This window comes from Corythoichthys intestinalis, chromosome 4 (genome assembly GCF_030265065.1).
Source record: "Corythoichthys intestinalis isolate RoL2023-P3 chromosome 4, ASM3026506v1, whole genome shotgun sequence".
NCBI classification, from domain to species: Eukaryota; Metazoa; Chordata; class Actinopteri; order Syngnathiformes; family Syngnathidae; genus Corythoichthys; species Corythoichthys intestinalis.
Window position 1 is genome coordinate 42,833,067 of NC_080398.1, and position 13,737 is coordinate 42,846,803.

The 13,737-nt window shown below is 39.9% G+C and overlaps 1 protein-coding gene across 2 annotated transcripts in view; it reads left to right on the forward strand.

Annotated features, from left to right (window-relative positions):
- Positions 1 to 13,737, forward strand: part of LOC130914593 (ATP-dependent translocase ABCB1-like) — a 48,379-nt gene that overhangs the window by 22,970 nt on the left and 11,672 nt on the right. For both annotated transcript variants that reach the window (XM_057833944.1, XM_057833947.1), the window contains exons 12-22: positions 1,934 to 2,044; positions 2,141 to 2,266; positions 2,389 to 2,592; positions 2,668 to 2,838; positions 5,644 to 5,805; positions 5,890 to 6,063; positions 7,044 to 7,190; positions 7,295 to 7,399; positions 8,415 to 8,492; positions 8,792 to 8,875; positions 8,947 to 9,150. In XM_057833944.1, the coding sequence (XP_057689927.1) occupies positions 1,934 to 2,044; positions 2,141 to 2,266; positions 2,389 to 2,592; positions 2,668 to 2,838; positions 5,644 to 5,805; positions 5,890 to 6,063; positions 7,044 to 7,190; positions 7,295 to 7,399; positions 8,415 to 8,492; positions 8,792 to 8,875; positions 8,947 to 9,150 (1,566 nt within the window). The remainder of the gene's footprint in view (positions 1 to 1,933; positions 2,045 to 2,140; positions 2,267 to 2,388; positions 2,593 to 2,667; positions 2,839 to 5,643; positions 5,806 to 5,889; positions 6,064 to 7,043; positions 7,191 to 7,294; positions 7,400 to 8,414; positions 8,493 to 8,791; positions 8,876 to 8,946; positions 9,151 to 13,737) is intronic.

Here is a 13,737-nt window from a genome sequence, read left to right on the forward strand (position 1 = left end):
ATTTTTACCAAACATTTTAAGTCAGGTGTGTGTGCCCAATAACTGATGAGTGGTTTAAAGGTGGGCCATGCCCACTATAAAACAGACACCTGGTAAGAAATGTCTTAATGAGAAGCATTGTCTGATTTGCATCATGGCTCGGTCAAAGTGCTGTCTGAAGACCTGCGATCAAGGATTGTTGATTTGTATAAAGCTGGGAAAGGATACAAAACCATCCCTGAATATCTGGATGTTCATCAATCGACAGTCGGGGAAGTTGTCTACAAATGGAGAGAGTTTGGCACTGTTGCTTCTCTCCCAAGAAGTGGCCCTCCACCAAAGATGATGCCAAGAGTTCAGCACAGAATACTCAGAGAGGTTAAAAAAAGAACCATAGAGTGTCTGCTAAAGACTTACAGAAATCACTAGCAGAGTCCAATACCTCTGTGCTCACATCAACTGTATGTAAAACTATGGCCAAGAAAGGTGTTCATGGGAGGACTCCACGGAGGAAGCCACTGCCGTCTAAAAATAAAACATTTTTTGCTTGTTTAATTTTCGCAAAAAGGCACTTGGACACTCCACAGCAGTCTTGGCATAATATTTTGTGGACTGATGAAACAAAAGTTGAATTGTTTGGGAGTAATACAAAACGTCATACTCCTAGTGACGCTATTCTATATTGCTTTCAACTTTCAATATTCTGAGAATGTATTACTGAATAGAATAGAACTTAATTGAATATAACTGAATAATATATGGAAGAAAGACTAATTGGACAACTTCCAGGTGAAAAAAAATATACTTCATTGTATTTGGAAAAACAAATTGCAAGCATTGCATACAGTACACATATATCAATTAGCAATTAACAACTTCACTCAACTTATTAAACATTACATAACAATTGCAAGAATTGCTATCGGTGTGCTTTAGACACAACACAATATGTACTAATTGTGTTTGAGTGCATTTTTGCAGAAATGTTACTGATAAGTTTCTAAAATAATGCCCTGAAGTACAAGTGTAATTAAGTTCACTTCATCATTAGACTGAAACATGTCACTCATATTAAAATGTGCTCTTTTAAAATATGCTCTCAGAAAGTATAACAATGAAAACTTTGAGCATACATTTTGAAATATCAAAAATAATTCTAAAAAGTCACTTAAAAATGTAATTTTAGAAATTACACATAATTTCTATATATTACTAAAATTGTGAATATACTTGAAATAACCATAAAGTTTTACTGTTCTTTAATGTACTTTTTTATCATGATGCCGCTTCTAACGTGCATCACAGTTGGCATTACATTTTAATGTTTGTGTGCTGTGTCATTTTTCATTCACACATGGTTTTGTTTTTCGCTCTTAGAATTCAATTTTTGGTTCTTTTGACCGAAGAATATTTTGCTAGTAGTGCTGCAGTGCTGCTCAGGAAACGTTTTGTTTTTTGTTTTTTTCGTCGGCAATGGCTTTCTCCTTGGTGTTCTCCCTTGAATTCCATTCTTGTTTCATGTTTTTAATTGATGGAGGGATCACAATCCAAAAGATTAACGCAGTTTTCCCACAACTCACAATTACCAACTCACATCGAATATTTAGCAACTAGCCTCTTGCCTACTGGTTGCAAAGTGAATCAACTTATAGTTGCCAAATAATTTTGATAATCATGTGGGTGTTTTTTTTTTTTTTTAATTCCAAGTTAAAAAACTTAAAACAACCTCAGACAACAATGTCCTTGCATGTGTGGATTTAGTCCAAGCAAAGCGGTTAGCTGTATAAATAAACATGAGCTTTGTTCAAAACTCTTTGCGCTACCTACACAGCAGTCAGTCTTCCTCACATTGTCTGTTACGCCAATGATAAGCATCAGTTTGTTGACCCCGCTGTGACTAAACTTCCTACCAAAACTGAGCTCAAAAGAAGTAATGAAACCTTTTACTCGACAGAATCCAAGCATTGACAGTTATTCAGAGGGTGGCTTCAAGCCTGATTCAATCACTGGAAACATAGAGTTTAGGAACATCCACTTCAGTTACCCCTCAAGGCCTGATGTTAAAGTAAGCTCCTCAATGTCTCTGTTGACCTTCATCTAATAGATAGATGTAGCTACAGTACATACCCAAACTCCTTTCCATGAATGCCATTGCTTGCAGGTATTAAACAAGATGTGTCTGAGTGTGAAAAGTGGACAGACCATCGCCTTAGTGGGAAGCAGTGGTTGCGGTAAAAGCACCACTGTTCAGCTGTTGCAGCGGTTCTATGATCCACAGGAGGGATTGGTAAGTACATGTTTTTGCAACCATTCACTAAAAAACTTAATTTTGCTAAACTACCCAAGCATCCTTTAGTCTTTCAGGACCGTAAAGAACACATAAGAATCCCAATGTTTCCCTCTTTGTAGATATCTATTGATGGCCATGACATTCGTTCTCTCAATATTTGCTACTTGCGAAAGATGATTGGCGTGGTGAGTCAAGAGCCCGTCCTTTTTGCCACCACCATAGCTGAAAACATCCGATACGGCCGAACTGACGTGACTCAGCAGGAGATAGAGCAAGCTGCCAAGGAGTCCAATGCTTATGACTTCATCATGAATCTTCCGGATGTATGACTGTATTCTGGACTTCTACATTACAACAACTTTGCACTTGCCAATGATGACGTTGTTGTTGTCGAGCAGAGGTTTGAAACGCTGGTTGGAGACCGAGGGACTCAGATGAGTGGAGGACAGAAGCAGAGAATTGCAATCGCACGAGCGCTAGTCCGCAACCCCAAAATCCTTCTGCTGGACGAAGCAACTTCTGCTCTCGATGCTGAGAGTGAGACTGTTGTGCAAGCTGCACTCGACAAGGTACAAACTTAGATTAACCACAGTGTATGTTGTTCTGATTTTTGTAAAAGTTTGACTTAATGAGACATGCCATTCATTTTGATGATTTGTTTATAACTATATGAAATATGTTTGAAGATAAGTGCAGAAAACATATGCATAGGCCCGAGAACAATTGATTGCTGAATAGCAAGAAACTCTTATATCCACTTAACAGCTTAGATTTTTTGGGGCGGGACTAAAAAAGGGTCATGAGATGTCACCGAAAACCTTTGCTTTAGGGGCCGTTCCTACCTAACCTGGCAAGCCAGATTAATTCTTCTATATATCCGTTACGAATACATTCCACATATCAATCTGGGAAAGCACCAGTCGGGAGGAACCTTTTAAAAATTGAACGGCTGCTGACTGAACGATGGCTCTCCTGGTCACACTCACGAAAACATCATTCCCTGTCAAAAAAAGCTTTTAGTGACATTCTTTGCTGCTTTATTAATGAGTAAATTAAGTGTATTTTAGACAAAACTTGGGAAATTTACCTATCCACAAGAAACACTTTGCGTTCCGCCATAGAATTCAAGCAGGTAGGCGCTTACTAGTCACGTCTGCAGCATCCGTCTCTTTACCCCTATTGGCTCGCCATCAGAAGGTGACCAATCCACATTAAGCCGCAGCAGGACATATTAGTTCGTAGAAGAGTAAAAGTACATAAGAGAGTGGGGGGGAAAAAATTAAGTCATTATCATTTTACACAAAACTCCAAAAAAGGGTCGGACACCCTTTGAAAAATCATGTGATGCGTCTCTAAATTGTGTAATTAACAGCACCTGTTACTTACCTGTGGCACATAACAGGTGGTGGCAATAACTAAATCACACTTGCAGCCAGTTAAAATGGATTAAAGTAGACTCAACCTCTGTCCTGTGTTCTTGTGTGTACCACATTGAGCATGGAGAAAAGAAAGAAGACCAAAGAACTGTCTGAGGACTTGAGAAGCAAAATTGTGAGGAAGCATGGGCAAGCCCAAGACTACAAGTCCATCTCCAAAGACCTGAATGTTCCTGTGTCTACCGTGCGCAGTGTCATCAATAAGTGTAAAGCCCATGGCACTGTGGCTAACCTCCCTAGATGTTGACAGAAAAGAAAAATTGACGAGAGATTTCAACAAAAGATTGTGGGGATGGTGGATAAAGAACCTCGACTAACATCCAAACAATTTCAAGCAGTCCGAGGGTACAACAGTGTCAACCCGTACTACCCGTCGGCATCTGAATGAAAAGGAACTCTATAGTAGGATACATAGGAAGACCCCACTTCTGACCCAGAGACATAAAAAAGCCAGGCTGGAGTTTGCCAAAACTTACTTGAGCATGCCAAAAATGTTTTGGAAGAATGTTCTCTGGTCAGATGAGACAAAAGTAGAGCTTTTTGGGAAAGGCATTGACATAGTTTACAGGGGAAAAAACAAGGCCTTCAGTGAAGAGAACACAGTCCCCACAGTCAAACATGGTGGAGGTTCCCTGATGTTTTGGGATTGCTTTGCTGCCTCTGGCACTGGACTGCTTGACCGTGTGCATGGCATTATGAAGTCTGAAGACTACCAACAAATTTGTAGGGCCCAGTGTGAGAAAGCTGGATTTCCCTCAGAGGTCGTGGGTCTTCCAGCAGGACAACGATCCAAAACACACTTAAATGGTTTGAGAGAAAGCACTGGAGATTTCTCAAGTGGCCAGCAATGAGTCCAGACCTGAATCCCATAGAACACCTGTGGAGATTTCTGACAATGGGAGTTTGGATAAGGCGCCCTTCAAATCTCAGAGACCTGGAGCAGTTGGCCAATGAAGAATGGTCGAAAATTCCAGTAGAGCATTATAAGAAACTCATTGATGGATACTGGAAGCGGTTGTTTGCAGTTATTTCATCTAAAGCTTGTGCTACCAAGTATTAGGCTGAGGGTCCCAATACTTTTGTCCGGCCCATTTTTGGACTTTTGTGTAAAATGATAATGACTTAAGTTTTTTTTTTCATTGTCTTTTATGTTTTTTCATTGCAAGCGAAATAGTTGAAGATATTACTACCAAAGTGTTTGTAATTGCAATCATTTTCTGGGAGAAATTGAGCAATATCTGACAGAAATGCAGGAGTGCCAATACTTTTGGCCAGAAGTGTATATCCGAGAAAACTTCATAGATTTAACTATCTACAAGAACGGCTTTGCACTCTGACGTTGTATTCAACCAAATAGTTGCTTCCTGGTCACGTCTGCAGCTCCCGCCTTCCTCCTGATTGGCTCGAACGTCAGATAACCAGGGAACTGATTGGACAGCTGAGGTTTGCAAGACAGCACTGCATGATGGAACAATGAATCAGAAAGTACCGACTTACTAGCAAGGCTAGCTCCTACCACTTTATATAGCTAAGTTTGCCATCTGTGGTTGCTCTCCGCCCCGGCACAGATGCAGAATTTTCATTTACTTCACCATCAAGCTGTGCCGCAAAGGTACAGCCCCGATCCTTAAGAATACATCATCTCTCGCATGTATTTTAGGGTGACCAGCAATGTTGACATTTGAAATACTTCAATGATGACACACATTTTCCAATGTTTGGATTCATTTAAACAAACAGCCATCCTGTTAAAAGTATGACGGAGGGATCAGGTTGGATGTTTACTCCCCGTAGGTACAGGAATTTAAGAATTTCAGGGTTTTTTTAACAAGTGAACAATGGGTCGTGAAATGGATAAGTGGATCAGTGCTGCATTTGTAGCAACCAGACATCTCTATCTCATCTTTCTAAGATTGAACTTTTGTATCATTTGTGCAGGTCAGACTCGGCCGTACCACCTTAATTGTTGCTCATCGCCTTTCAACGATCAGAAATGCTGATATCATTGCTGGTTTCCAAAATGGAACGATTGTAGAGTTGGGATCTCATAACGAACTAATGGAAAAACAGGGCGTCTATCATACTCTAGTCACTATGCAGGTAATACTTGTACAAAAACCTACTTGGGGGACAATATATAATATGAACGGTCAGTCTTGTGTCTAACTCTCACCTGTCTTGCAGACATTTCAGGAAGCCAACGATGAGGAAGAGCAGGACGAAAAGAGCCCAGTGGAAGAAAGTATCTCTAACTCCCCTCGTTTAAGGAGGAGGTCTACAAGATCTTCATTTGTTGGTTCAGAGGGACAGAAAGAAGAGAAAGAAAAGCTGGTGGATGGCAAAGATTCAAAAGAGGAGGTTAAAATTATGCATGATGAATAAGTGTGTAACGGTACATGTTTTTGTATTGAACCATTTCGGTACGTGGTGCTCAGTTCGGAACGGAGGCATACCGAACAAGTTTTTGACGTAATGTAACCCTTACTTTTCGAGGCTGTGAGTCGATCAGGTTACAGTTTCTTTGTGTAGATTACATTTACTCCATCTTCTCTACTATAATGAGGACCAATACAGTACGACAGTATAACCCAGAAACGTCAACAGCGCAACGACGTGGCCGCCGCGAGAACGCAGTGAAACGCGGGCGTTAAAGTCAATCAGCCAATGCACACCAGTCGCAGTGCGGCCACGTGTTAGACCCGTCCCAGAAGCGGCTCAACACGACGCACCCGAAAAGAACGGCAGAGTTTATTATTTGATCCGGTTGATTTTCAAACTAATATGCAGTCGTAACGCACTTTTTGAGTCCATCAGATCTCTTAAGTGGTAGGTCGGGGCACAGTTGACTTGTATTTTTTGATTTACTGCTGTCTTCTGTGCTATAATAATAACCAACACGGCCCCGTGTTCAATACAAAAGCCTCCTACCACAACAAAACAAGTAGGACCTAATAATCACATAGGAAGTAAAGTTATACAACATAACATATACAATATAAATGAATACTACATCACATTTGTAAAATATAAACACATAATAAAATAAATAATAGCCCATTTAAATTAAAATGACATGAGCTAAAACACCTGTAATTAAATATAGGCTAATGTTCCTATTTTTGAAAGCACAAAGGTGTGTAATAAACAACTAGCACATTTATATTTTGCATTTTGTTTTCTTACTGTACCGAAAACGAACTGAACCGTGACCTCAAAACCGTGTTACATACCGAACAGAGATTTTTGTGTACCGTTACACCCCTAATGATGAATTGGATTTTACATAGCCAAGAATAAAGGAATATATGATTTACCTTTTTTTTCTTTGTTCACTGCAGGATGAAAATGTTCCCCCAGTTTCGTTTCTCAAAGTGATGCGACTTAATCTTCCTGAGTGGCCTTACATACTTCTTGGAACCATCTGTGCTTCAATTAATGGCGCAATGCAACCCCTGTTTGCTGTCATCTTTTCCAAGATCATTACTGTAAGATTTTTATTCCCCATTTTTCTTCTTCAGTTTTAATCCAAAAATGTAGAAAAGTTGGAGTTTTAAAGGAAATTAATCAATCGTATCTTTCCTACTTTCAGGTGTTTGCTGAGCCTGATTTACAAGTTGTTCAACAGAAATCTAATTTATTTTCACTTTTGTTTGCTGTTATTGGAGCGGTATCTTTTTTCACCATGTTTCTACAAGTAAGAATCAAACAAATTAATCTACTATTCTAACAGTTTTTGTCACTGTATGGAATACAGTGGTATCTTGACATGCGATCGCTTTGACACACGATCTTTTCGACATCCGACGTAAAATTTGACTCGTCATTTGTTTCCACATCTGACAACATGCTCGAAATACGGCGATTTTTGACAGCGCCGCAGTTTCTTTGTTTTCCTGGAAGACGGAAGCACGGCTGATTTTCTTGTGAGAGAAATCGACACAGTATCCAAAATGGTTAGGGCAGGTTTAGAAAAAAAAGAAAAGGTGACGCTTATCATTGAAATAAAGATGTGAATAATAACAAAATATGAGCATGATGTGTGCATCCATGAACTGGGTCGACAATAGGGCCATAAAATGTCATCCTAGGCCGGTGGTCCTCCTCGTTCGCCAGTCTTTATAAGTTAAGGTGACAATTCGTATTCTGGTAACATCGCCAAAGAAATCGGCAGCATCGTCAGGTTTCTAATCATTTATTCCATCGACTCGCCTAGTGTCCGCTGCCGTTGACGCCAGGATCAAAACAGAAAGTAAAGTCACGTCAGCCCCGCGCTGTGTTCAGGTACAACAAAAAAAAGTCCACCACATTAGAACCCACTTTGTTACATTATTACATGTATTATTATTATTAATATTATTATTTATTATTACTATTATCATATTATTATTATTATTATTATTATTCCAATTTTTATTCATAATTTATTTGTTTTGCTCTGTGTAATAGCTATTTGCAATAGTACCAGCAGTATTTTTTAAGGACTTAGTGTAGGTTTTCGGGCTGTGGAACGAATTAATGGAATTATAATGTATTCTTATGGGAAAATCCTGCTCGACATACGACCATTTCGACTTACAAACAAGGTCCTGGAACCAATTAACTTAGTATGTAGAGGTACCACTGTATTGGTATTTTGTCAGGAGACAACAAATTTACTCCATTAAAAGTACCTCAAATGCAGTTCACATTCACATTTTTACTTTTAACAGGGTTACTGTTTTGGTAAATCTGGGGAGATCCTGACTATGAAAATGAGACTTGCAGCTTTCAAGGCCATGATGAGGCAGGTAAATGGAACATTTCATCATCAGTCAATTTGACCTTAACGGTTTTGTTGCTGAGTAAATATGTGCCCTCAATGTGGTCGCAGCAGATCAGGTTTCATTTTAATGACTAACAGGTAGGCATATAGTGAGTGACATCACAAACAGGGAAGAGTCGCAGTACAGGAGAGAAATGCATGCGGAAGTAATCAAATCCCACCTACATTTAAAATAATGAATTTGAAATTGTTTAATGAAGCAAAAAGTTGTATTTTCTAAAAGGTTTTACGTTTAATATAAACAAAGTATGTGCCCTTTCATAGGATCTGGGCTGGTATGATAACCACAAAAACAGTGTCGGAGCACTCACGACAAGGCTGGCCACAGATGCAGCTCAAGTACAAGGGGTAAGGCATCCACACAAAACAGACATCATTTTTCCATATTGATAAATTTATCCCCTTTCTCCTGTGTTCAGGTTACGGGAGTACGTCTGGCCACATTGGTCCAGAATGTGGCCAACATGGGTACCGCTTTGGTTCTCGCCTTTGTGTATGGCTGGGAGCTGACCCTGCTCATACTGTCGGTGGTCCCCGTCATGGCAGTGGCTGGGACTGTGCAGATGAAACTGCTCTCTGGGCAAGCCGCTCAGGACAAGGAGGAGCTGGAGAAGGCTGGAAAGGTGGGCATTTGTTGAAGGATTGTTGATTTACACGCATCATGGCTTACAGGATGTCACCCATCTGGAATTTTGCATTCCAACACCTGAGCTGTCACTTTGATATGACGTAGGCTAGGGGTCATACTCCTTCCATTGCTAGGTAAAATGTGTCAAATTCTGTCTCTAATTTTTGGTAGAATGTTGCTAGCATTCGTCCACATATCCTAAAAGAGTTTATAATTAGTTGCTGTTTGATATCGTCATTAGAAAATGTATTCAAATTAGAGTCAAACATTTCAGATATGACTATTATTCCTAGAGGTGTGCATCGGTACTGCCCTCACGATTCGATTCGATTACGATTCGGAGGGCCACGATTCGATTCGATTCGATTCAGAGGGTCACGATTCGATTCGGTTCGATTCGGCAATGCATCGCGATGCCTTAAAGCATGGGATGCATGAAAATTCTAAAGCCAAGCATATTTTTCGTGAATCATGAGGCAACACAAGCGGTCAGACATTAAACTTTTTATTGGCTCTTGTGTCACTCCTGGTTGAAGTCAAATGAAAATAGTTTTAGATATATTTTGAAAGAAAAAAAGAAAAAAAACCCAGATCACAGCATTTAATTGGTGCTTGGAATGAGACCAGGGCTTTCTCTTTTTTTTTTACACACAGTAGCAGCCTTTCACACAGTGCAACATCTGAACTCCTGTGCAAAATCAGTAATAACAGTCACTGTATTTTAGTCACAACAACCCATCGATAAAAATATTCAAGTAAATATTAAAGAAAACGACAAAGAAAATATTGTAGTGCAGCAGCATCTTTATTGCAATATCAATCCAGGGATCAGTTCAGTTGCAAACAAAACAACTAAATTGCAATGTAGAACAAAAGTAAAATGTAGGCCTAGCCCACTATATATGTGCAATCAACTTAGAAATGCAATCAGTAACTACCACATAACAATAAAAAATAATGAATTAAAATGAAGTGCAGCGGCATTTTAGCAGCCATAACAATCTGTTTCAACATGAGGAAATATCATTTTTTTGCAATTGAGAGAGCAGAGAGATAGTAGAGGTTAGATGGGGCCTAAAAAATCCAGCCCGACCCGACACGGCCCGCTGGTATTGAAGCCCGACCCGGCTTGGAGTGACGCGGAAAAAAAAAAAAACGCAGCAGCAGCAATTTATTTTCCTTTCTTCGAGATGGCAGAAAAAACGCATGTTTCTTAATGTTTAAATAGTCTACATATTTTTGTGATCATTATAGAAGCATTTACACAACGAAATAACGGTGGGAAAATTTCATAAAAAACATGCGATTTTGCAGACACAGAGGAGAAGATTCAAAAGGATCACATTTGTGTTGCCTTTGTGTGCTTAAAAAAGTGTCTTTCGTAACGAATTCTCAGTTGGCAGAAAAAAAACGCAAGTTTTCTTAATGTTTAAATAGTCTACATGTTTTTGTGATCATTATAAAATCATTACACAACGAAATAACGCTGGGAAAGTTTAATATAAAAAAAAAAAAAAAACGAGTTTGCAGACACACAGAGGAGAGGATTCAAAAGGATCACATTTGTGTTGCCTTTGTGTGCATAAATAAAAGTGTCTTTCGTAACGAATCGCAAGCGCCACAGCGGAGGAGAAGAAGAAAAAGCGGGCGGTGCCACTGCTTCATGTGAGTGCACAAGCAAATGCACAATACAGAGAGCCTGCTCTCGGTTTTATCCCCTTTTTTTTTTTTTTTTTTTTAAATAATTTATTAGTCCGGCGCGGGGCGGCCCGACCCGACTCGACCCAGCCGTGAATGCTAAACATTTTGGGCCTGACCCGTTTGGGTTCGGGCACAAGATCTAACCTCTAAGAGATAGGACATAACATAACAATGGCTGAAGTGGAGAAAGAGGGAGCAAGAAAGATTCTTGATGCACCTAAGACATTGAAAGCTGACATCTGGAGACATTTTGGCTTCTATGAGGTTGGTGGGAAACTTGACCAGAGTTATGCAGTGTGTAAAAAATGAAACATGACAATAATAATACAAATGGGGAAACCAAATCCATTGCATCACCGGAATTGCGCAGGGAAGATTTTTTAACGTACTTATATATTTTAAAATGCGCTGAATCGATTCGGCTTGTTGCCCGCATCGAATCGAATCGTCCATGCCCCGCATCGGGATGCATCGCCGCATCGATTATTGTTGACACCACTAATTATTCCCCTTCTCCACTTTTGTTTTATTTTGCTACTCAGGAAACCTCACCTCCGGTTTGTTTACAACTTTAAGTTAAAAATATCCCTAGATCAATGAACTCATAGTTCACCGGTCAGAATCTAGAATCACACTTTGTCTGGTCCCTCACAAACAACACTTAGCTACCAGGATATTAAGCCCCAGACATTAGGGGGACATTTTGGCTTAGAAATTCTTTAAAAAATAGGCTTTCACTTGTCTGCTACGTATGCATCAATAATAGGTAATAAACTATCAAAGGCTTGAATAGCTCATCTTGACATGACATTATTTATTTGATGTATACGATATTTTGTGTGATCAGTTTCAGGGTTGCAAATCCATACTAATATTAGCCTTTTCTTAGGAGAGGCCTGCTGTAGAAGATACAGTGGTATGAAAAAGTATCTGAACCTTTTGGAATTTCTCACATTTCTGCATAAAATCACCATCAAATGTGATCTGATCTTTGTCGAAATCACACAGAGGAAAAAACAGTGTCTGCTTTAACTAAAACCACCCAAACGTTTATAGGTTTTCATATTTTAATGATGATAGCAGGCAAACAATGACAGAAGTGGGAAAAAATAAGGAAGTGAACCCTCTGCCTAAGGAGACTTAAAAAGCAATTGAAACCAATTTTTACCAAACAATTTAAGTCAGGTGTGTGCCCAATCACTAATGAGGGGTCTAAAGCTGCCCTGCCCACTATAGAGCACACACCTGGTAAGAATTGTCTTGATGAGAAGCATTGACTGATGTGCATCATGGCTCGGTCAAAAGAGCTGGTAATGGTAAATGGTGTTATACTTGTATAGCGCTTTTCCAGCTTTCAAGGTGCTCAAAGTGCTTTACACTACATTGCCATCTACCTACTGGTGACGCAGCACCAGGAGCAATGTGGGGTTCAGTGTCTTGCTCAAGGATACTTAGGCGGGTTTATCAGGGCAGAGAATTGAACCCACAAGCTCTGGGTTGGGGGACAACTACTCTACCACTGAGCCACGCCACCCCTGAGCTGTCTGAATAACCGCGATCAAGAATTGTAGATTTGTATAAAGCTGGGAAAGGATGCAAAACCATCTCTAAAGTCTGGATATTCATCAATTGATAGTCAGAGAAGTTGTCTAGAAATGCAGAGAGTTTGGCTCTGTTGCTTCTCTCCCAAGGAGTGGCCATCCACCAAAGATGACACCAAGAGTTCAGCGCAGAATACTCAGAGAGAGAAAAAAGAACCCTAAAGTGTCTGCTAAAGACTTACAGAAATCACTGGCACAGTCCAGTATCTCTGTGCATACAGCAACTATATATAAAACTATGACCAAGAACGGTGTTCAAGCCTCTTCTGAAGACTGTACACAAGAAAGCCCGCCCGTGTCATCAGACCATAGGACATGGTTCCAGTAATCCATGTGCTTTGTTGACATGACTTCAGCATACTGTTTGCAGGCTTTCTTGTGTACCGTCTTCAGAAGAGGCTTCCTCCTGGGGTGACAGCTATGCACATCAATTTGATGTAGAGTGCGGCATGTGGTCTGAGCACTAACAGGCTGACCCCCCACCTTTTCAATCTCTGCAGCAATGCTGACAGCACTCCTATAACGAGTCACATGACATTTTGGAGGGAAAATGACAAGCACTACTCAATTGGACATTTAGGGATGCACGTTTTTTCAAAGGGGTGTACTCACTTTTGTTGCCAGGGGTTTAGAAATTAATGGCTATATTTTGAGTTATTTTGAGGGGAAAATAAATTAACGCTATTATATAAGCTGCACACAGACTACTTTTCATTGTGTCATTTTGTCAGTGTTGTCCCATGAAAAGATACTGTATACTTAAATATTTGCAGAAATGCGAGGGCTGTAATCACTTTTGTGATACACTGTAATTAATTACTTTCCCCGTCTTTGCGATGCCGTTACCGTTACTAATGATGTGAAGGGTCACGCTACTGCAATTTGGGTGAATGACACAGGAGACACAGAGAGCAAGCAGAGCAGGAGGACGGAGGAGGGAAGGGGGTTGTGACGCCATTGCAAAGGCGATGCTAGGTGGCTCAGAGCATTAGCATAGCATTCGCGTTCTCGCTAGCATTATCATTTAGCGTGACGAGCGTTATGTTAAACCTCGACAACTTCTTATCTACTTACAGTTTGTGACTTTCAGGTGGGTACAATTAATTGAAAATAATGGATTGTTTTCCTGTTCAGTATGCATTATCATCACCAAGTGGGGTTGTCCTTGTAGATGCTACAATTTTATTAGCAAAAATAGTCACTTGCCGTAAAGTTTTCTTGAATGATGTATCCATAAACCTTGTGTGATTTTTTAAAAATCAAAACAACTATAGCAAACA